Raw genomic sequence first — 25034 nt, 5'->3', positions numbered from 1 at the left:
TAGATAAACCAAGACAGAATAACTCAAGAAAGGGGCAAGCCGAATGGCAGTTCATGTAGCCTAATTTGAGAAAATTCATACTTAAAGGAAAACAAGGCCCACTGCAATTCATATCTTTCTCTCCCTCCCTCTCTCTTTCTTTCTCTCTCCCTCTTCCTCGCTCCCTCCACCCTTTTTTCGCCCCCTCCCTTTCTCTCTTTCTCTCTCTCTTTCTCTCTCCCTCCCTCTCCCTTCCCCTCTCTCTCTTCCTCTCTCCCTCCACCCTTTTTCTCTCCCTCCCTCTCTCTCTTTCTCTCTCTCTCCCTCCCTCTCCTTTCCTCTCTCTCTCTCTTTCTCTCTCCCTCCACCCTCTTTTTCTCTCCCTCCCTCTCTCTGTCTCTCTCTCCCTCCCTCCCTCTCCCTTCCTCTCTCTCTCTTTCTCTCTCTTTCTCTCTCCCTCCCTCCCCCCTCTCCCTTCCTCTCTCTCTCTGTCTCTCTCTCTCTGTCCATCATTCCATCCCTTTCTCCTGTATTGAACTGTCCCATGGCAAGTTAGATGGGATGAGTCGGACGGGACAAGCTGTAAGTGCGAGGACCACTTGTACGTCACTTTTTCCAGCATTGTCATAACTTTGAATAGTTATTAACTGTATGTCATGGACTACCTGTATAACAATGGCATGAAAGATTTTTTCCTAATGGCTCACTAAGGAAGAAAACAATCCACAAAGATGCAGTCGTGCATACATTTAAAAAAAAAAACTCTCTCCACCAATACACACCTGAGAGATTTACTACAAAATATGTGCACAAACTTTCCAAGCTGAATACAGCAGGAAACCTGAATTACCGTAATAGGGAACCTATGGCATGTGTGCCACAGGTGACATGCAGAGCCCTCTCTGCGGGCACGCGAGCCATCGCCCCAGCTCAGCTCCACTGCTCAAGCGCCCACGTCTCCTGCAGGCCAATTGATTTTCGGGTCTCTGCTGCACATGCGTGGGGGGTACATACAGGAGACGCATGTGCATTCACGGGAGGTAGGAGGCATCACATGCACATGGGTGGGGGGTAATATGTGTGCCTATCACGGCCCATTTTTTGGTCCCAGGAGGCTGCAGGGATGCCTACTAAACCCAAAATGGGGCGCAAGGGTGTGCAGTGCCCCCCCAGCCCACCCAAGGCCCGTTTTTTTGATCCCAGGAGGCTGCAGCGAGGCCTACTAAACCCAAAATGGGACACAGGGGTGTGCGGTGCCCTCCCCAGCCCACCCGAGGCCCGTTTTTGGTCCCAGGAGGCTGCAGGGAGGCCTACCAAACCCAAAACGGGGCGCAGGGGTGTGCGATGCCCCCCCCAGCCCACCCGAGGCCTGCTTTTGATCCCAGGAGGAGCCTACTAAGCCCCAACTGGGGCACAAGGGGGGCACTTTTGGCACACGACGACAAAAAAGTTAGCCATCCCTGCTGTATTACAACCTGAATGTTCTGCAGTGATCCACTTTAGGCCTTAGAAACCTCCACAAATTCCTGGCCCTAAAGGCCAGCATGCTCTGGTGAAAAGAAGCACACCTTGATTCCCGATACCGTTTTTCTTGGCATTTCCTTTGTGTTGAAAAAGAGACTACGGTATGCTTGGAATGCTTGAAAGAGGTTGGGTTATTGTTGGGAAGAGTACAAGAGAGATTGTTTCTTCCTACATCTGGCCGAGGGTTTTTCTCAGTAAAAGCCATTGCAACCATTGCTTCATAACTTCCTTGTTAGCAAGATTTTGCAGGCAATGGGCCCCAAGGACTTAGCCTAATATTGTTTTAGGAGGAAGAGCTACACGTCTGCGGTAATTGTAACAGATCATATTGGAGATGATAAAGATGTCATTCATTCCAAGGCTAGAAAGCCATTTCTCCCCCCCTTTTTAAAGGCTTTCCACTATTCAGGGCAAATTAATCAAAATGCTGGTGCGTATTGTATTGCATTCAGCTCCATTTATCCCCTCCCACTGATATTCATACACTCTACTGAATCAAACAGACATAACAGAATTACAGTACTATTGATGATAAGTGTCATTAATCACACGCCACACTGTTTCTAGATTACATCTACTTCATAGAACACATTATTATGTAAATCAAGCAATTGGCATGGATGGAAGAGAATATTTGGAGCTCAGGGTTGAACTGTACTGTCCTTGGTGCTCTCTGAGCTTGGTTGTTTTCTTGCAGACATTTCATTACCAAACTACGTCACATCATCAGCGCTAGAGGAGAGTAGGGTTTGTTCGTTTACCGTTAGCTAATTTGGCTTTGGTAGTGAAATAAGACTATTTCTTCTAATGCCATTCCACTTCTTCACTGGGTGGTGTAGGAAGTTAGACACCCACCCCTCTCCTGGAAAAATGAAATATTTTAGGAAATAGTAAAAGGGCAGAATATTTCCCCTAAAAGGGAGGCAGAAACTCTCACACACACCACCTTTGTCAATTGCCTGAGTCTATTCTACATAACAAAGATCTACCTCCTTCAAGCAGAGCCATAATAGAAATTGGCTAAATCCCCTTCATTACAGCAAGGCTCAACCAAGCCTGGGACACAGACAACCTACAGAGTTGCCCCTGCATGGCCCCATGGGAGTCTGACAACCAATCAAAATACAAGTTCAAATTCAAAAGTCCAGAAAGGGCATAAAACCCTGGCACTCTCAGCATCTCTTCCCTTTTCCTTCTCCCAAGATCTTCAAGGCATGTGATCATGTTCATCAATAGCCTTTTTCCCCACTTGGAGCTGAACCAGTAGTGGGTACGACCCGGTACGGCCATACTGGTAGTAGCCGGGAGCAGCGGCCACCGCACTGTTACAGTGGCTCATTTGGCCCACCCACCCGCCCGCAATCCGTACCTGTTTTTAAAGCAATCGGTCAATTGTGCACCGGCGCACAGCGTGTGGCGCCTGCTTGACCTCCGACAAGCAGCTGGGTGTCACAGGGGTGGTGCAGTGCACATGCGTGCGCATCACACATACACGATCGGGACACCCAGCCCTGTGCGCAGCGTACCAGTAGCAACGGGCAGAGGAACCCACCACTGAACTGAACCCAGATGGACATTTCTTCCAACAGTGAAAAGAAGATAGAGAGATAGAGAATATGAAGAAATACCCTTATTCGCCTTTCCAGTTCAATAGAAAGTTTGAAAGAAATTATACAGCTCAGAAAGCTCAGAAGTCTATTCATCCCTTGGCATGGGGGGAGGTGTCAATCTCGCAGCCCACAGGCCACATACGTCACACACTAGCCACACCCACCTCCAGTTTAGCGAGGGGGGGAGTTATGATATGTCACGTGGTGATGTGTCGTCACAAGTTTGACATCCCTGCTGGCAGGATAATTCTCTGCCAAACTGATCGAATGTAAGAAAAATTGGGAAAAGTTGGGGAGTTGGAGGGAGGCTGTGAAGAAAATCCAAATCGATGGCTCGTGGCAGAGCTAGGATGAGGGTGATCCCTCACTGGTTTTCAAGCTCATCAACCAAGGTATCTATTTAAACCGCCTTTGGTGGTAGAGGGTGGGAGGCATTGTTTTATACGTTCTCTCCTTTCACTGGTTGGTTTCAACTGAAGTTCACAGGTAGGGAGGGATTTCATCTATGGACCCTTCTTTGTGGTAAGGTAAAGGTAAAGGTTCCTCTCGTCCATATGTGCTAGTCATTTCTGACTCTAGGGGGCGATGTTCATCTCTGTTTCAAAGCCGAAGAGCCAGCATTGTCCGAAGACGTCTCTGTGGTCATGTGGCCGGCATGACTAAACGCAGAAGGCGCACGGAACCCTGTTACCTTCCCACCAAAGTGGTCCCTATTTTTCTACTTGCCTTTTTACATGCTTTGAAACAGCTAGCTTGGCAGAAGCTGGAACAAGTAACGGGAGCTCACTCCATTACACGGCACTAGAGATTCCAACCACCGAACTCCCGACCTTTCTGATCAACAAGCTCAGCATCTTAGCCACTGAGCCACCGCATCCCGTTCTTCTTTGTAGAATGCTACAGAATTTGACACTCTCTCCCTGTCAAATATCCTTCTGGGTTCAGTGGGGAAAAAGACACTGGATTCATGAAAGTTGCTTGGAAAGAAGGTTTATGGGTGAACAGGATCACATGGTTTGAGATGCTGGGGGGGGGGAGGGAAGAGATGCTGAGAGTGCCTAGGTTTAATGCCGTCTCTGGGCTTTTGAATTTGAGCTTGTATTTTGATTGGTTGTCAGTCTCTCATGGAGCCAGGCAGGGACAACTCTGCAAGCTGTCCTGAGTCCCAAGCCTGTTTGACTCTTGTTGGGTGATGATGCAATGAAAGGGCTTTGGGATTCCTATTATGGCTCTGTCTGAAGGAGGTAGATCTTTGTTATGTACAATAGACTGGCCCAGGCCTTAATGGCCCATTGACAAAGGTGGGGGTAGGTAGCTGAGTTTCTGCCTCCCTTTTAGGGAAAATATTTTGCCCTTTTAATATGTTATTTTTCTAGTAGAGGGGTGGATGCTAACTTCCCACATGCACAACTTACAGCCATTCATTTAAAAACCATTCAAAAATCCGTAGCTCTTTTGAACAGATATGCAAATTTATCCCTTTCCTGATTTCAGAAGTATGGGAAATTGTTACTAGCATGGAACAAGCCAGGATATGAAGCCATAGACTGAGTTTCGCATAATATCCAGGTTTATTCCGAGTGATTGCTGCAACTCAACAGAGGCAGTACTGAACTATCTGAATCAATAGCCCAGTAACTCAGTCGAGGGCAAGTGCTTAACTTTGGATGGATGCCCCCCACTTGTTTCAGAACTTCCCTTCTGTTTGCATCACTTAAAGAGATCTAGATGAAATTTGCATTTAAAAGAGGCATAAATGTCTCTATGCATATGCTACAAAGACAATTAGGCTGGAGCTGGAATGTAATTTTCTGTCTCATTATGTGTGAAAAATGGGTTATCTATCTTATACAACAGGCCCCAAATGAGAATAGCATTTTTTTTAAAAAAAAAAATCATGTTGCTTCTGGGAGTTATCTGCCTGCGTCAGGAAAGTGTTGACTATAAAAAAGATGCATTTATATTGGGAGCAATCTATATCCTGAACTGCAAGTCTATGACACAACTTTTGAGAGACAGATCAGAATTGCGCCAAAAAACCCTGGGTTATAACCTGGATTGGACAGGATGCTAAAATTCTTTGCTTTCATATATACCTCAGCTTCATTATTAATGCTTCCAAAATGAAGGTTGTTTGCTTATTTCCACAAGCAAAAATAGAGCTTATGTTATTTGCAATTCAATAAGATCTTTAAAAAAAACTGCACGGAAGCAATGGGAATTAATTTGAAGAAATCCTCGGCAACATAAAATCGACAGCATGTAAACTTTATTCATTTGGGCAGCCTTCATTAAGCTTTTGGGGGGGGGGCGATTTTGTGGATATTGTGTATTTTGTAAGACAAGTCTGAACAGTCTTTAAATTGTCAAGATGGCACATTAAAAAAAATTTAAAAAGAGATTTTGATGAAAATGCAGAGATGCCCAATGCAGCAACTGGAATTTACATAAATTGTGCCTTATCTATGGAGTTTTAGGTAGGAGCTCTCTGTTAACTATAATGAATTTTAACTATGGTTTGTGAAAGTGACTTGCTGCCACAGGATTGATCACTTTGTAGGACGCTGCTATAACAATAAACTATTCTATTCTATTCTATTCTATTCAAATACACCAGCAACCTTCTTGCTAAATATGACTCTCCTCGTCCATTCCAAATTTTGCAAGAAGACCTGAATCTCACTCAGGATAAATAGCTGGTCTTTTTGGAAAACTCTTGTCAGGAGAAACAGAAATGAAAGCTTCACGTTTCTTCTTCTGCCCATATCAGAAGATAATGGAACAATTTGGGGAACATTAAACTGATCCCCATCCTGACCATACAGGTTTTCTTTTGGAAGGAAGAATTCAGCAAAGGCCACTCATGGAGCTGGTTGGACCATGGTCTCTTCCTGCCCTCCCACACTGGACAATTGTCAATATAACTATCTGGCAAGGAGGACCTCAAGAAGAACGGCTGCCGGTTTTAGATATGGTTAGTCTAAAGAAAAGAAGAATTTGGGGCTGACATGACAGCAGCATTTCACTATTTGAGGGGCTGCCACAAAGAAGAGGGAGTCAAATTATTTTCCAAAGCACTAGAGGGCAGGACAGGAAACAATGGTTGGAAACTAATCAAGGAGAGAAGCAATCTGGAATTAAGGAGAAACTTCCTAACGGTGAGGACAATTAACCAGTGGAACAGCTTGCCTTCAGAAATCGTGGGTACTCCATCACTTGAGGTTTTTAAGAAGAGACTGGACAGTCACTTATCTAAAATGTTATAGGTTCTCCTGCTTGTTCAGGGGGCTGGACTAGACAACCTCCAAGGTCCCTTCCAGCTCTATGCTGATTCTGATTCTATTCTATTCTATTCCATTCCATATTTATATTCTATACTATTCATTCTATTCCACTCCATTCCATATTTCTATTCTATTCTATTATCCTATTATTCTATTATATTGAAATACATCAGCAACCTTCTTGCCAAATATGATTCTCCTCATCCAATCCAAACTTTGCAAGAGGACCTGATGAAGATCTAACTCAGGACAAATAGCTGTCGTCCCCTCCCCCTCCCCTAAAAAAACCTGTCATCTGGAGATACAGTTGCCTTCTGATCCTCTTTGCATTTCACAAGGCACTGGAGACCGTATTGGCCATTAATGCCTTTATGTTGTGATGATTACAGGCAACCACTTCTGTATTTTATTTGTGCAGCACCTGACTTTATGTTCTTCGCTATGATGTACACTACTTAGAATGGGTTATGATTACAGCAGTTTAAAATGTTATAAATCAATTATATAAATCAATACAGGGGAAAGAAATAGCTAAAGAATGGCGCTACCTCTTGAGCTAGTTAACTCTTTGCACAGAGACTCGATTGGTGTACTGGGTAAATATCATGTGTTTCTTGTCCCTTGGTTTTGTGTTAACCAGCACTTGCGGTTACTAAACTGTTGTTTATGTAATAATTTGTTGCATGAAGCCAATTATAATTCGTTAAGCAAATCTTGGTGTAGTAAGAAATGTAATCCCAATAAGTGATCAATTGCAACCACTATAAATTACACTCTGTTTCATTTGCACTCTGTATATTGTGTAAACCCACTCATAAGGAGCCTATAAATGAAGTTGTTATGACTCAGTGTATACTTAGCCAAATATAGTTTATTCAGGAAAGCCCAATTAAATAAACCATGGCTTAGAATACTATATGAATCCAGTCAGACTGCTAGAATATTCAGCCCAATTTATCTGCTGAAAGGCTGGTTGCCAAGAATTCTCCAAAGCAGATAGCTTACAAACATGCTACAGAGATGAGACTTTCCCTCTGCTGAAGCAGATACAGCCCCATAAACGACGTGGAAACGGGTCAGATTTGATTCCCTTTGCAAAGGAAAAGCGAAATACAAGCAATCTTTGGCTTACGTTGACAATTGGGACCAGTATTGCCATCACAATATCATGTAATCACGTCGCTTAGCAACGGCAATTCTATAAACCCCAGTTCTCATCATTAAGCAAGGACTGCACACGTTGTTAAGCGAGGACCTCATATGACCGCTGTTTCCAACATTCCCTATTGACTTGGCTTGTAGGAAGCTGACAGAATCACAATTTGGGGGCTGTGGGGATATTGCCATAATTACAATTTTTTTCCAGCACTAAGGTAACAAAGAACTTCAAACTTTGCTGAACAATAGCAATAGCAATAGCAGTTAGACTTATAAACCGCTTCATAGGGCTTTCAGCCCTCTCTAAGCGGTTTACAGAGTCAGCATATCGCCCCCACAGTCTGGGTCCTCATTTCACCCACCTCGGAAGGATGGAAGGCTGAGTCAACCCTGAGCCGGTGAGATTTGAACAGCCGAACTGCAGAACTGCAGTCAGCTGAAGTAGCCTGCAGTGCTGCATTTAACCACTGCGCCACCTCGGCAAATGTTCATAACCCGAGAACATTCCTGCATTATTTCTCTGTTATAAAACAATCTAAAAAGATTGCTTCATATATTTTTATTTTAACATTTATTTATATCCCACCTTTATTTTTATAAATAACTCAATGTGTCAAACATATCAAACACACCTTCCATCTACTTTCTACCTTGTATTCAGGTTGCGAGTTAAAATAATGCAATATTTGATTTAGTGTGAATTGTAAATTGATACCAGATAAAGTTTAATTGAATCAACATGCCGTTAACATAGTTTGATTAGGATTTCAGATGCTGCTAGTCTTCATGTATGGAAAATAGAGGGGGGAAATCAGAGGAAAACAATATATTTTTTTTAAAAAGTTCATTATAACATTAGAGCAAAAATTTGATACAACTGAACTACAGGAATGTGGTCATAGCAACACTAAATTAGGACAAGATGTTGAAATAACCTGAATTTACAGTAGGATTTATTTTCATTTTCATTTTGGTTTAACTCTCTGACTTTATTAACCATAAGTTTAAATCATAACTACATTATTTTTGTCCTTAACTGTAATGTTTCATTAATATAGATATAAAAATTATGTTTAAAAAAATTATTGCCTGTTTCCATCAAGCTGGAACCAATTACTCTATTTTCCATAGAATAAGAGCTGATGTGGCACAGTGCTTAGGGTGCAGTACTGCAGGCCACTTCAGCTGACTGTTATTTGCAGTTCAGCAGTTCTAATCTCACCGGCTCAAGGTTGACTCAGCCTTCCATCCTTCCGAGGTGGGTGAAATGAGGACCCAGACTGTGGGGGCGATATGCTGACTCTGTAAACCGCTTAGAGAGGGCTGAAAGCCCTATGAAGCGGTTTATAAGTCTAACTGCTATTGCTATTGCTAAATGTCACTTCAGGTGTTTTGAATTCAATAACGTGGCCATTTCATAGGATTCATTAATCACACTAATTGAGACCTATCTGTAGTGACCACAGTAGAACTGAATGTGATTGTGATTTTAGCACAAAACTGAGAAGCAGGAATGTGAACTATCTTATAGTTCAGTGGTGGGTTTCAAAAATTGTTTGAACCTACTCTGTGGGTATGGCCTCCTTTGTGGGAGTGGCTTGCTGCCCATGTGACCAGATTTGGAACCTCTTCTGTAGGTGTGGCCTGCTTTCCGGGTCCACTGGTGGAACCTCTTCTAACCGGTTCGGTAGATTTGACGAACCGGTTCTACCGAATAGGTGCGAACTGGTAGGAACCCACCTCTGTTATAGTTGCATATAAAACAAGAGCTTAGCTAAGTTGTAATATGGGGCACCAAAAAACGATTAGATGATAAACAACTCTGCAGCTACAAATCTTCAGATTTGCCAGAGGCGTCTGCAATTATTCTGTGAATGGAAGTATGAATTTGGTCTTTAAGTGAATCAAACAATCCATTATTCATTTCAGACTGTAGGAATAAGGAAATAAACGGTTTGCAGCTCCAACACAATTTGGAGTGATCATTAAAAGGATCTCAACTTTACACAAATATTCAGATCCATGATTGGTGTTTATTGCTTCCCTTCTTTTCTGAAAAAGATATTAAAAGATTTTTAATGCGATGGTATACTTTTCAATATACTTTTACAGCAACCACTCTGAACATCAGAAAAAACATGAAGAGGGCATGAAAATAAAGTTTATATTTTATAGTTATTACAATTCCTGCCAAAAACTATAATTAGTTCCAAGTGACTAGTGCAATTATTAGAGAAATGTTTGATTAAATTCTTAACTTCAGGGTAATTTCATATCAATAAACAATGAGTTTGCCGGAGGAGAGGGGGAAGAGGTCAAAAAAGTCTTGATAAAAAGGGTGGAGTTTTGATCATATAGTTATAGCCATAATCCTGATTTTCTTACCCTGCCCACCCACAGAAAAAACTCCTGAATAAATATGACTAGACAATTCACATGTTCCATTTTTAATGCATTAGTGTTTTAAGCATAAATAGTCCTCAACTTGCAACAGTGACTGTTCAAAGTTACAATGGCACTGAAAAAGTGACTTATGACTGTATTTCATACTTATGACCATCGCAGTATCCCCATGGTCACATAATCACAATTCAGATACTTGGCAACTGGTTCCTCTTTATGACAATCACAGTGTCCAGAGGTCATGAGATCACCTTTTGCGGCCTTCTGACAAGTAAAGTCAATGGGGAAGCCAGTTTCACTTAACAAATGTGTTACTAACTTAACAATTGCAGTGATTCACTTAACAACTGCAGTAAGGAAGCTCATAAAATGAGGCAAAACTCACTTAACAAATGTTTCACTTAGCAACATAGATTTTGAGCTCAATTAAAATGCCAAAAAAGCCAACACAGTTCTAGGCTGCATAAACAGGGGGATAGAATCAAGATCACGTGAAGTGTTAATACCACTTTATAATGCCTTGGTAAGGCCACACTTGGAATTCTGCATTCAGTTTTGGTCACCACGATGTAGAAAAGATATGGAGACGTCTAGAAAGAGTGCAGAGGAGAGCAACAAAGATGATTAGGGGACTGGAGACTAAAACAAATGAAGAATGGTTGCAGGAACTGGGTATGTCTAGTTTAATAGAAAGAAGGACTAGGGGAGACATGATAACAGTCTTCCAATATCTCAGGGGTTGCCACATAGAAGAGGGAGTCAAACTATTTTCCAAAGCACCTGAGGGGTAGAACAAGAAGTAATGGGTGGAAACTAATCAAGGAGAGAAGCAATTTAGAACTGAGGAGAAATTTCCTGACAATTAGAACAATTAATCAGTGGAACAGCTTGCCTCCAGAAGTTGTGAATGCCCCAACACTGGAAGTCTTTAAGAAGATGTTGGATAGTCATTTGTGTGAAACAGTATAGGGTTTCCTGCCTAGGCAGGGGGTTGGACTAGAAGACCTACATGGTCCCTTCCAACTCTGCTATTGTATTGTATTGTATTGTATTGTATTGTATTGTATTGTATTGTATTGTATTGTATTGTATTGTATTGTATTGTATTGTATTGTATTGTATTAATTAGGGTCTAGGTTAAGAACTACCTGTATTCCATGGCCCTCCAGAGGCCGGAAACAGGCCTCTGGAGGGCCAACTTCCAATAGGCCCACTTTTCTGCCCTCCTGAGGTTCCAGAGGCTTCCCTGGGCCTCCAGGAGGGTGAAAGTAGCCTCTCCTGGGTTCTGGAGGCCCTCTAGTAGCCAGAAACGGACCCGTTACCAGACTTCCAAAACTTACAGAATGCCCATGTTTTGCCCACACAGACACTCCACACAGGCCCTGTATTGACCTGGCATGATTAACAGGCCACGTAGAGGCACCTGGGAAGGGAAGGGAAGGGTGGGCGGAGCCATCCAGTCCTTGCAACAACTGGTTCGATGAACCAGATGCAAAATTAACCTCCGGTTCGCCTGAACCCGTCCTAACTGGCTGAATCCCACCCCTGCCTGAAACCCTTACAAACAGAAGAATGCTGACACTGACATCCCACTGAAGATGCTACCTAGCCTGGTAATGAAACGTTCGGAAACCAATCCACAAGCTCGGAGAACAAACCTCCCCCCTCATCCTATAGATATCGTCACTATTGCAAACCGAAAGTAAATGCTAGAATTTGGAAAAACTGTTATACAATTGCGGGATACGATTAATGGCTCTAAATGCAGAATTGCAGCCTGGTTGCTGAGTGCCCAAAGTACAGTCACATAACTATGGAGGGAGGGGCATAACCATTGGGACTTTGAATCCAGGCCGTAAATATCCCCCCAGAGGCTCCTTCAGAACGTGGAACCAATAAGCGACCATTCCTAAGTTGAGGACCACCTGTATAAACTTGATGACATCATCCTACAAGTTGACATAGTTGTGTCACATGTCATTTGCCCTCTCCCCTCCCCCCAACTCAAATGCACACAGGGAGGCATGACTATCAGTAGCTTCTTACTCAACTGCATTCAGGCGTAAATCTAAACTTTTCTTTTTGTAGAATGTGCAAGATCAGCTCTTCAATGTTTGAGCAGGAAGTAATATCAGTCTACGCTTTTATCTGCAGTGAATTAATTCTACTGCTGGTAATCTATGGGAAGAAAAGAATTCCTGCAGCTTTCTTCAATGTAGGAAGATAAGCTTTCAAAATTAGGTTGAATGTAATGAGTTGTTGGAGCAGAAAATGACAGGAATAAGGAAAGCTATAATGGGGGAGCCAGAGGAGGCATCCAAGGCCTTTGGAAACAGATCATGCTATAATAAATCTTGGTTAGGAATATACTGTTGTTCTAAATCACGGTTTGGTTCAACCACTGTAGTTTGGTTCACAAATAACATAAAGCAGGGTGGATAATTTGTTCCATGATAAGGATTATATTTGGCCTGTTTTCAAAAGAGAGAAAATACTTGGAGCAGGGCCATCCCCTAAACAGGATTTCCATTCATTAAGAGAAACTAGGTTCGAATGAAAGTTCATCTCAAAGTGAACGTTTCCTTTCAAATCAGAAGAATGAAGATTCATTCACAAAGGAAAGTCCCAGGGATCTGGGAGTTAACTTTACTGTTGTATAATTGTAAATTTGAGCACTTGGACTTTACTATCCCACCTTTATAGGCTTAGGGCAGGGGTCGGTAACTCATGGCTCCGGAGCTGCATGTGGCTCTTTCATCCCTCTGCTGCAGCTCCCTGTCGCAGATCAGCTCCACAATTGATAGGGCTTTCAGTTAGGACAGGTAGAGGAAAAAGGACACCATGCTAGGAAGAGACCCTATGGTGGGGGAATCAGGCTTCCGGTTGGCTCCAGAATTGAATGGGGGGCTTCTGGTTAGGACCTTTGTGGCTCTTTGAGTGTTTAAGGTTGCTGACCCCTGCCTTAGGGAAAATAGCAAAACTGCCATTATACAGTCTAAAGCTAAATTCCAAAAAGTTGTTTATAGCCAACTAGCTGATAACCCAACGCTGCCCTGGTATTTATTTATCCCAACCCTCCTTTCATGAACGTGGCAGAAATTTCTAAAGTTGGATTTTACCCCTTACCAGAGGGAACCCTGTTGTGGGGTACTGTGAAGCCGTTACCATGGCGACTCCACAGCACTGTTCAGTAGCAGCCATTTTAAGGCAGTACAGTAGAAGCCATTTTAAGGCACAACAGGCTCTTAACAGAACACATACCCCAAGGGTGTTTTAGGGGTGTCTCCCCCCCCAGTATTCATTTCCAGAGGGTAGGTAATCTGTGTACCCTGTGTGTGTGTGTGTGTGTGTGTGTGTGTGTGTGTGTGTGTGTGTACACAAACAAACAAACAAATAGTCAGTCCCAAGAGGATTACTGCAAAGCACTCTACATGCGGCTGCTATTGAAGACCATCTGAAATGTACAGCTGGTCCAGAATGCAGCATCATGAGTGTTTATGGATCAGAAGAGAGCTGGAAGAGACACTGGAGGTCTTCTAGTCCAGCCCCCTTGCTCAAGCAGGAGATCCTATGCCATTTCAGACAAGTGACTGTCCAGTCTCTTCTTTAAAACCTCCAGTGATGAAGCATTCACAACCTCTGAAGGCAAAGTTGATCCACTGGTTAATTGTCCTCACTGTTAGGAACGTTCTCCTTAATCCCAGGTTGCTACTCTCCTTGATTAGTTTCCACCCATTGTTTCTTGTTATGCCTTTTGGAGCTTTGGAAAATAAATGGACCTACTCCTCTTTGTGGCAGCCTCTCAAATGCTGGAATACTGCTATCATGTTCCCCGCCCCACTAGTCTTTCTTTTCTCTAGACAACTGTTTTTCACATGTTTTCGTCTCTGGGCCTTTAATCATCTTGGTTGCTCTTCTTGGCACTTTTTCCAAAGCTTCAATATCTTTTTTGTAATTTGGTGACCAAAACTGGATGCAGTATTCCAGATGTCATCTTATTAAGGTTTTATAAAGCAGTACTAATACTTCATGTGATTTTGATTCTATGCCTCTGTTTATATAATCAAGTATTTTATTAGCTTTTTTGGTGGCTGCCCCGCACCAGTGACTCATGTTTAAGGATGCTTCTTACTAAGTCTGTATGGTGCCACTCAGGGGTGGGTTTTTCGCCCCGTTCCAACCGGTTCGGTTGGAACGGGACCGGCGGCATCCTCGTGCACGCGCGCGGCGCACGCATGCATACTAGCGTCTGTGCGATGCTCCAGCTGCTCCTGGAGGATTGCGCAGGCACTGTATGCGTCCTGCGCATGCGTGGAAGCTCAGAACTCGTCAAAACCGGGTAAGGAGCACAGGCGGGCGGGTAGGCCCGTTGCCATTCCCGGAAGTTACTTACTTCCGGGTTCGCCAACCAACCGGTTCGCAGGGACCGCTGCAAACCGGTTGAAACCCACCCCTCGTGCCACTACCCGGTGAGCTGCACTGATTCTCAGGCAGCTTCCAAATGCAATTCACAATGCTGGTTATCAATTTTACATCCCTAATCTTCCTCGCCTCTATGCTCTGATAGGGAAGGCATGTTCCAGATCTCTTCACTCAAACAATGAGAAATCTACCCGGTTTCCTTAAAAATAAGACCTCCCCAGATAATAAGCCCAATCGGGCTTTTGAGCACATGCGCTAAAATAAGCCCTCCCCACAAAATAAGCCCTCCCTGAAAATATTGCAACACAGCAGCAGCCATGAGGTGACCCCGCTCGCCGCCTCCTGCACCTCAAAAATAATAAGACCTCCCCCAAAATAAGGCCAAGCTCTTATTTCAGGAGTTAAAAGGAAACAAGACCCTGTCTTATTTTCGGGGAAAACACAGTACTATAAAGGATTACCAGAAAAAGGAGAACATGTCCTCCTTTTTTGTCCTCATATCCTCTCTCCGGGAGCATGACCCGACAAATGCGCGCACGACAAAAGCACGCAGACAAAACCGCAGCGTGAAAACTGCAATGTCATCAACGCGCCGACAACAGTGCGCCGACAGAAGCGCGATTTAAGTTAAGGTAAGGGTTAGGGTCAGGGTCAGGGTCAGGGTTAGGGTTAGGGTTAGGGTCAGGTTTAGGGTTAGGTTTAGGGTTAGGGTTAGGTTTAGAGCGCGCTTCTGTCGGTGCACTGTTGTCAGCGTGCTTCAGCGCTCATTCATCAGCGCGGTTTAGAACTCGCGGTTTTGTCACCGCGGTTTTGTCAGGCGCCCTTTTATCGGTGAACCCTCCAGGAGGCATAGTGTTAAAATCAAGCATTGTCTGCTTTTGTTTTTTTAAAAATATCTACCAGCTATCTCTTCCTGAAAAGATTTAATCAGTGACACGCTGAAAGCTTTTGCCTCCTAACCAGCTGTAGCACATTCCTGGGATTGAAAAACTAGTCTGACGCCAGCAAGTCATTTCATATACATGCAGGCCTCTCTATTTTGTGTTGTTGCAGTTTTCCACTGTAATTTTTCTTGCAGATGCTAACATAGTTAAAAAGTTAATGTGTTCTCTTCTCCCCGCCTCCATTTGTCCTTCTTTCTAAAGGTCCACGTTCTCCTTTGGTGATTCAGATATTCAGTAATTCTAATCTGATAGAAGCCAGGAAGCATCCAGAGCTCCTGAAAGCAGGACAAGAAGCAATGGATGGAAACTAACCAACAAGAGAAGAAACCTAGAACTAGGGAGAAATTTCCTGACAGAACAATTAATCAGTGGAACAACTTGCCACCAGAAGTTGTGAATGTACTAACACTGGAGGGTTTTTTTTAAATAGAAGAGACTAGCCAATAACCCGGCATTGCCCAGGTATTTATTTATAGGGGGGAAATGTCCAGACCAAATGTAATTTCTAATTACTGTGAAGCCATTTCCATGGCAACTCCACAGCGCTGTACATTAGAAGTCATTTTACGACAGTACAGTAGAAGCCATTTTAAGGCACAACAGGCTGTATCTTAACAGAACACATACCCCAAGGGGTTTTATAGCTGTCTTACCCTGACAGTATTTTTTTCCAGAGAGTAAGTCATCTGGGTACCAAGTTTGGTTGAAATTGATCAAGGCGTTCCAGAGTTGTGCTGGAACATTCACACACACACAGCCATTTTTTAATATATATAGAAGATTGGACAACCATTTGTCTGAAATAGTATGCAGTTTCCTGCCTGATCTGGTGGTTGGATTAGAAGACCTTCAAGGTCCCTTCCAACTCTGTTGTTCTGTTATATTCTGTTACATATGCCTTTTGGGGGTGGTCTCTATCTCCTGACATGCAGTGGGACCAAGTGTCCTAGTCTTCAGGAAGCCTGTGAGACATGGCTCTTTTCCTGAGCCTTTATTTGTGATTTGCTGGAGCCCTAGTTGGATGTTGATGTTATTTCTTTTAGGATCACCATTTTTTTTTATTGTTTGTAGAAGTGTGGCTTTGTATTCTTTTGTGTGGTGGGTTTTGTTGAATTTTTTGTGACCCATCCAGAGTTATCTTGGTTGAATTGGACAGCTCTAAAAGAATAACTAGAATACATATGTAGTTCTACATGAGGCATATATATGAAAAGGCACTTATAAAAGACAGGTTATATAAGCTCATCTAAAGCAGCGCAAAAAGCAGGAAGAAAGATTTCAGCTTACATACCATATAGGAGGGGTCTCCAACCTTGGTAACATTAAGACTTGTGGACTTCAACTCCCAGAATTCTGGGAGCCGAAGTCCACAAGTCTTAACGTTGCCAAGGTTGGAGACCTCTGCCATATAGAGAATGTTGACTTTGAAGAAGACACAAAAAGGTCTTGAAAATAAAACATGGCTTCAAAACAACTAAAAGCACTCTTCTAAACTGGATAAGATAATGATGTTCCAGTGCACGGGTGTCAAACTTGCCGCATCACGTTGCCGTCATGTGATATATTGCAACATTTTTCCCTTCGCGGAGCTTGGGTGGATAGGTGGCCTGTGTGTGGCGCATCCAGCCTGTGGGCCGCCAGTTTGACACTCCCTGTTTTAGTGGAAAGAAGTAGGAGAGGGAAGAAAACTGTCAAGGTGACACTTGACAATGTATGAGGGACCAATTAAGTCTCACTGGAGAGTAAAAAAAAATGTATGGGAATTGTAGCCAAGAAATTAAAAGACGCTTGCTCCTGGGGAGGAAAGCTATGGCAAATCTAGACAGAATATTAAAAAGCAGAGACATCATTCTGTCAACAAAAGTGCTTATAGTCAAGGCTATGGTTTTCCCAGTTGCAATGTATGGCTGTGAAACTTGGACCATAAGAAAGGCTGAGTGCCAGAGAATGGAGACCTTTGAACTATGGTGCTGGAGAAAACTCCTGCGAGTCACTTGGACTGCAAGGCGAGTAAACCGGTCAATCCTAGAGGAGATCAACCCTGACTGCTCTTTAGAAGGCCAGATCCTGAAGGTGAAACTCAAATACTTTGGCCACCTAATGAGAAGGAGGGACTCCCTGGAGAAGAGCCTAATGCTGGGAACGATTGAGGGCAAAAGAAGAAGGGACGACAGAGAATGAGGTGGCTGAATGGAGTCACCAAAGCAATAGGTGTGAGCTTGAATGGACTCCAGAGGATGGTAGAGGACAGGAAGGCCTGGAGGACCGTTGTCCATGGGGTCGCAATGGGTCAGACATGACTTCGCAACTAACAACAACAATAAGCAGCCATAATATAAAACAAGGTATCACAAATGATGGACATCCCACAATTTGATTCTTCTAACCCAGCCTTGTCAATAAGAGCAGGTGGAACAGGTATGAACATGTGAGTAAAACTTTTTATTCAGAAGATGAATAAGAAGAATAAACCTATTTTTACTCCTACAGGTTTGTACTTTTGGATGAACCAGTATCCCTGGAGGTGCTTTCTGACACAGGAAAAGGTATTTTATAAATACTGATGTGCTGTTTCTTATCGGTCTGCTCCATGTAGTATCTACGGTTGAGTGCTTATAGATTAATAAGGTCACAGATGAACTTTAGCTTAGATGAAGGCAAAAATAAGGTATGAGCAAGTGAGGAGAACCCACTTTTGAAAAAGAAAAAAAAATTAGTCCAGGCAAAAAAGTGTTTCTAAATAATTTGAAAAACAAAGGGTGATTATATTTGTTCAGGTGGTTGCGATAACCCTGAAGAAAGTTTAAAGGTCTTGCCAAGGAAGTTATGTCAGGAGCTTGAGTGCTGATGGAAGAGTATTCCCTGGAGCTCATTTGGTTTGCAAACAGCTATGCCAACGTTTTCAACTCTTGGTTTGCAAGATCTCTCCCCTTCAATCATGAAGATTCATCAGGTTTTGTGGTCTCAGCAGGTGTCCCTCCACCCTCTTACACACGGAAAACAAATAAAGCCCACTCGCTTTTGTTAAGGAAAACTAATGAGAATTGCAGCATGAAGCTAGTATCCCAGTGAAGATCTGAAAATATTCATCAATGCCTAATTGAATTGCTGTATCGGTATATTTAGTCCCTGCACTGCAGATCTGCAAAATGGGCCCGGAGTGGCACATGTAGCTACATTCTGATCAGCTGGAATTGTCCTATATGCTTAATATATTTTCTGGAGTCACATGAGACAATGAGTGTTTTATACATAGAGGTAAGCCACATAAAAAAACCTAATCTTAAGAAACTGCGAAAATGCAACTGGCTTTTTGGATATTTGTAAACAGCCTGCAGAATCGTGGCGGGAATTCTTTCCATGCTCTCAGTTCAGTTTTGTTTTGAGCATTAACTAAGCTGAAAGCTTCATGTTTAGCATTCAACATTTCAATATTCAATATTTCACCTCAAACACACAACACTTCAGCTCTTAGCCTAAACAGCTTGCCTCTTATTGCCACCAACTTGGCACTAATGATGTACATTAAACACACAAGTTTATACAATGATTAAGTCTAGGGAAATGGCCTCCTGCCTTGCTCACTCTGCCAAAAATTATTTTTTCAAACAGCATGCTTGGATTTTTAATGTTTACTTGTGGAGGGGAAATTCTGAAGTTCCAGTCCAGATTACAATAGGCAGTGCATTGGCACTTTGTGAAGTACAGTAGTACAAGGAAAGCCCCTAATCTTAAAAGCATTAAAGCAGCCACATCCTCCAGAAGGTTCCTGATAGCTACTTTAAAACCCTTCCATGGAGGGAGGGAAGGAGGATAGTAGGGAAATCAGGATGGAGAGGAGAAAGGGGAGGAATAGGAAAGGCAGAAGAAGGGGGGAAGAAAGAAGGAGAGAAGAAAGAGAAGAAACTGGGGGAGGAAGGAGGGAGGGAAGAAGAGAGGGTAGTAAAGAGGGAAAGAGGGAGGGAAAGAAAGAGAGAAGGAGAATTGAAAGGAAGGAGGGAAGGAGGGAGGAAAGGAGGGAGGTTAAGAGAAAAGGAAGGAGGAGGGAAAGAGGCAGGGAAGGAGGGAAGGTATGTGTGAAGGAGGGGGGGAGCGAGGGAGGGAAAGGAGGGGGAAGGAAAGGAGAAAAGGAGAAAAGAAAGGAGGGAAGGCAGGGGAGAAGGAAGTAAGGGGGGAGGGAAGAAAAGAGGGAGGGAAAGATACCTAACCTTTGATGTTTATAATGATTTGATAGTATGGGAATATCTCGAAATGTAATTGTATTGTTTGTTACAAGTTATGGATGTTGTATTTTCTTTTTACCAATAAAATCTTATTAAAAAAAAATAAATAAAAAAAAAAATAAAACCCTTCCATGGGTTTTAAATATATATATATATATATATTTCCACTGGAACCATCAGCAATGTGAAATATCTATATAGACATAAATGCAGAAATAACTGAAGAAGGTATTTGAAACAGTCTTACTGTGAAGATGTGGTTGCTTTAACACTCAAGCATCCTAGTCTTGAATTGATTCATTTGAGCAGTGTTTCTCAACCTTGGAGGTTTAAGATGTGTGGACTTCAACTCCCAGAACTCCCAGGCCAGAATAGCAATAGCAATAGCACTTAGACATATACTGCTTCACAGTGCTTTACAGTCCTCTCTAAGCTGTTCACAGAGTCAGCCTATTGCACCCAATAATTTGGGTCCTCATTTTACCCACCTTGGAAGGATGGAAGGTTGGTGAGATTTGAACTGCCAAATTGCAGGCAGTCGGCAGGCAGCAGAAGTAGCCTGCAGTACTGCATTCTCACCACTGTACCACCATGGCTCAATGGACCATTTTAATCTTTTCCTGTACTGCACACAACTAAATATTCAAAGAAGGTTTAAATATTAAAGGAACACTATCTCGCTTTTTTTTTGGTAAGAAAATATTTCTGGTACCCAAGTACTGAAAGCTCTCAAAGTCTTTACCTGTAAGGATGCTTCACTGGAGTTTAGGTCTAGAATGCCTCCTTCTGAAAGACGGGAGCGGTAATGATCTCCTGGAAAAGGGAAGTCTTCCGTAAGAAGCTGATCGTCCGCTTGGTTCTCTGTTTTGGATGCCTCTGAATGCAACCCATCCAGGGTGCAATGTCCATTCTCCTGATCTGTTCTGGAGGTACTCTTACTGTCCTTACCACCCGAAACAGTTCTGGTAATGACCCCAAACTTTCTTGTCCTTTTGCCATTTTGAGTGGTTTTCCCACTGGGCTCGGAGGTAGGCCTGGCTTTGGGTTCGGTGCTCTTACTGTTGTTGCCATTTGATGGAGGAAGTGGGGCCTTGCGCTTGATTCGGCGCAACATGATCAAGTAGATGAAGCCGCCATTCCAGCACTGATCAGCCAGGTAACTGCAGAGGGAAAAAGAAAAAGAAAAGAAAATGTAAGGTTTTATATATATATTTGCTTGGGAAAGGTAGACATGGACCTAAATCAGGGATAAGCAACCCGTAGCGCTGGAGCTGCATGCGGCTCTTTCATCCCTCTGCTGTGGCTCCCTGTTACCGGTCGGCTCCACAATTGATAGGGCTTTTGGTTAGGACAGGTAGAGGAAAAAGGACACCAAAAGGAGGCTCTATGGTGGGAGAACCAGACTTTTGATCAGCAGAGGAAAAAGGACGCTGTATTAGGAGGAGACTCTATGGTGGGGGAACTGGACTTCTGGTTGGCAGAGGAAAAAGGACATTGCACTAGAAAGAGACTCTATGGTGGGGGAATTGGACTTCTGGTCGGCAGAGGAAAAAGGACACTGCACTAGAAGGAGACTCTATGGCGGGGGAACTAGACTTCTCGTCGGCAGAGGAAAAAGGACACTGCACTAGGAGGAGACTCTGTGGTGGGGGAACCGGACGTCCAGTTGGCAGAGGAAAAAGGACACTGCACTAAGAGGAGACTCTATGGGAGGGGGAAGGGGACTTCCCATTGGCAGAGGAAAAAGGACACTGCATTAGGAGCACATTCTATGGTGGAGGAACCGGACTTCTGCTCAGCAGAGGAAAAGGACACTGCATTAGGAGGACATTCTATGGTGGAGGAACCGGACTTCTGCTCAGCAGAGGAAAAGGACACTGCATTAGGAGGACATTCTATGGTGGAGGAACCGGACTTCTGCTCAGCAGAGGAAAAGGATACTGCACTAGGAGGAGACTCTATGGTGTGGGAACCAGACTTTCAGTCAGCTCCAGAATTGAACTGGGGGCTTCCGGTTAAGACCTTTGTGGTTCTTTGAGTGTTTAAGGTTGCCAACCCCTGGCCTAAATCAATAAGTATAAGAATCTTGAATGTCCCAAAGGTGTTTTTTCAGGAGGCAACTGGGCTTTCTTGTTTTCTTCGTTTGAAGACATTTTGTTTCTCAACCGAGAAGCTTCTTCAGGATAATGGGGAATGGATCCTGTCAGAGCGGAAGAAGCTTCTGTGATGAGAAGCAAAATGTCTTCAAAAGAAAAAAAAACAAGAAAGCAAGTTGCCTCTTGAAAAAACACCTTTGGGACAACCATGACCTGGATGACTGAGAATCTCCACAGACAGAATCTTGAATCTGTGTTAGAAACGAAGCTGAGAGGTTTCATTTGGATTATGTCAAGCACTCCCCATGACCCTTTTTGTCTTGCATATAGAATAAGCTCTTCAGACACTTGTTTTGGATTCTATGTAAGTTGTAACAATGCACTTTTTATGGTTCCAACTTAGTGGTGTAAACAACACCCTGTACATTATATTTTTGCCCACCAGAAAAATGTGGCATGGCCTTATTATCAGGACATGTCGTATTTTCGGGGAAACACAGTAGCACTATTGAAAATTATTCACCGTAAGTGAATAATGGGTTTGTTTAATATTCACTGTGTTCACTTTATGACTGCCGTGTACATCCACTGCACAAAAGCAGATAATAAACACGGATCATAAACATATTTTACAATTATCACATAAATGGCAGGCTCCAATATGCTTGTATGTTAAGGATTACCTGTACAGATAGTCCTCAACGTACGACCTCAATGGAACCCAAAATTCATGTTGCTAAGCGAGAATTTTGTTAAGCGACCCTTGCCCCATTTTATGACTTTTCTTGTCATATTTGTTAAATTACTAACGTGGTTGTTAAGTGAATCTGGTCTCCCCATTGACTTTGCTTGTCAGAAGGTCGCAAAAGAGGATCACGTGACTTGGAGCCCATCATAAATGTGAGTCGGTTGTCAAGCATTTGAATATAAATCACATGAGACAAGGGGATGCTACAACAGTCGTAAGTTTGAAAAATGGTCATAAGTCACCTTTTTCGGTGCCATTGTAACTTCAGACAGTCATTAAACAAATGGCTGTAAGTCGAGAACTACCTGTATTACATTGCAATAAATGCATAAATGGATTACCTCTGCATAGACCTGTTCTGACCAAGGCTTCCCAAGAGCATGAAGCAAACTCCTTGTCCTGACAAAAAACCCTTTTATTAATTTACTGTGAATTCTGTTCATTTACATCCAGCAAAGTCTTTCAAGGGAGGATTTACAGTCACAGACCTTATCTGGCTTGGAGAGCTGCCAGGCCAATATCTGCAAAACTTGGCAAGGAGAGAATCACAAACCAATTAAGCGAACTAATTGTCTCCTGCAAACTCCACTCCCCTTTTGCTCCTCTTTTATTTCCTCTGGGAAGGGCCATTCATTGTCCACCTGTGGCCTTACTCCCAAGACGACCCCTGTTCTTTAGCTCTTCCCCTCGTCTGGCAATTCTGCAAATGCACACACTGGGAACAGGCTCCGGCTGTTCTTCTGCCTCACTGAAGTCTCACTCTGAAGGCAGCTGATAACTGGCATATGGCTCTGACCCCCTCTCTGCCTCCAACCCTTATCAGAGCCTTCCCCCAGACTCCAGGACTGGCCCATGTTCCTCCTCAACCTCCTCACTGTCTGAATCTGCTGCCAGCTCTGTTGGCCACTGGCAGGCCACAACATCTGATACCCAGGACTATCTACAATACTCTGAGATTTTTAGCTTGATATGGAAGGATCATAAAATTCCAACTGCTTACTGATCAAAATACAGAAACTTCACAGGAGTCCTATGAAAGATCCTGATAGTTGAATGCTACATTTACTGCCAGAAACAGCTAGCTGAAGAAGAACACAGAAATGCCTTTCAAACAGGGATAGGCAATTTGGTGTACTCTTGATGCTTGACTTAATAATTCCCATTTTTTATTAGAACACGTCTTTCGTCCTCAGTCACTCCCATTTATAATAAGGTGCTGCCGTACAATAACCTATAACAAAGTTTTATCAGGTCTGCTGAGCTAGCGTAAGTGAAATACGAGAACAGTGTGTACAGATGTAAATGTAATTTCTAAAGAAAAAATGAATTTCAAATGCAGTGGTTCTAAAGAAAATTGGAAGAGTTATTAGTTTGGAATTTCTCATGAGGAAAGCATTTCAATTATTTCCTCGCAGAATTTAAAACTTAGGTGGAATCGGGAGCTCTCGGCCTACCTACAGAAGATCAAATCTGCATTCTATTCACTCAACCTACGGGGTTAAAGATCTTCGTGAATAACTTCAGGGATGTGTCTATGCTCACAACTGATTGAAGATTTAAATGTAGATACACCAAGTAGGAAACCTTGAACAGATAAGACCAGGAGAGAAGCCCAGGGGATGGAGATCTTGACTGATCTTAAGTGAGAAGAGAAAGGAAACAGAAAATAGAAAAGAAAATAGATGGTAGATCTTAAAAGCCATTCTGTAGAGTTTAAGAGGTTTGTTGATATCCGAAGCTATGCTATCCTGCATCAGATCTGTCCCCATCTATTGGTTATTATTGTTTAGTCGCTAATTTGTGTCCAATTCTTCACAACCCCAAGGACCATAGCATGCCGGGAGACCTGTCCTCCACTGTCTCCCAGAGCAGCAGTCACCAACTGGTGGTCTGTGGATCACTGGTGGTCCGTGACAAAATTTTGGTGGTCCGCAGAAAAATTATTTGCATTTTTTATATCACACTTAATCAGAGCTCCTCAAACTACAGCCCCTGGGACAGATACGTGCAATGAACGTTTGTGTTGCTGCAGAGAGTCTCCCACTTCGGGGTCTTTTTATGTGGGTCAGAGGGGGGCAGAAATTCCGACCTGGGGTCTGCTTCGGCCTCCTGATGCGGGGCTTTGAGTGAAGGCTGGAGAGAAGTGCCGCTGGAGGCAAAGAGCCGGAGGGCCTTGTTCCAGTGAGACTGGAACTGGCTAACCATCTCAGCCCGCTGAGCCTCCAGGCGCCGGTACCTGGCCAGGTTTCAGGTCTTCCCTCTGCTTGGAAAGTCTATGCTCGTAGTCCTCAGTGAGGTGCTTCTGCTGAGCCTCCTTCTCAGCCAGATCCAATTTGAACTGAACCAGCTATTTTGCCAACTCTTTCTTATGGTGGCTCCTTAGCTCCAACAACTGCTTCCTGTTGAGGCTCTAAGGAGCCTAGGCAGGCAGGGGGGGGAGTGGCTGGGAAGGGAGGAGCGAGTTGAGGCCGTCGAGGAGCCCCTCGACATGAGTGACATCAAGTTGGCCACACACACCCAGTCACATGACTACCTAGCCACACCCACCTAGCTAGTCATTAGGCAGATCGTATCAGTGGCTACAGAATTTAAAATTATGAATTTAGTGGTCCCTGAAGTCCAAAAGGTTGGGGACCCCTGTCC

At 43.3% G+C, this 25034-nt stretch overlaps 1 protein-coding gene across 1 annotated transcript in view; it reads right to left on the bottom strand.

Annotated features, from left to right (window-relative positions):
• The window catches only part of PDZD2 (PDZ domain containing 2), a 114710-nt gene extending 94008 nt beyond the window's left edge, over positions 1–20702 (bottom strand). Inside the window, 1 exon segment of the mRNA XM_032213899.1 lies at positions 20290–20702. Within this exon segment, the coding sequence (XP_032069790.1) occupies positions 20290–20661 (372 nt within the window). The 5' untranslated portion in view covers positions 20662–20702.
• Between the last annotated feature and the right edge of the window lie 4332 nt (positions 20703–25034).

This window comes from Thamnophis elegans, chromosome 3, assembly GCF_009769535.1.
Source record: "Thamnophis elegans isolate rThaEle1 chromosome 3, rThaEle1.pri, whole genome shotgun sequence".
In the NCBI taxonomy this organism is placed as follows: domain Eukaryota; kingdom Metazoa; phylum Chordata; class Lepidosauria; order Squamata; family Colubridae; genus Thamnophis; species Thamnophis elegans.
The sequence above is the reverse complement of the archived record's forward strand: the minus strand, read 5'-3'. Positions and strand labels throughout refer to the sequence as shown.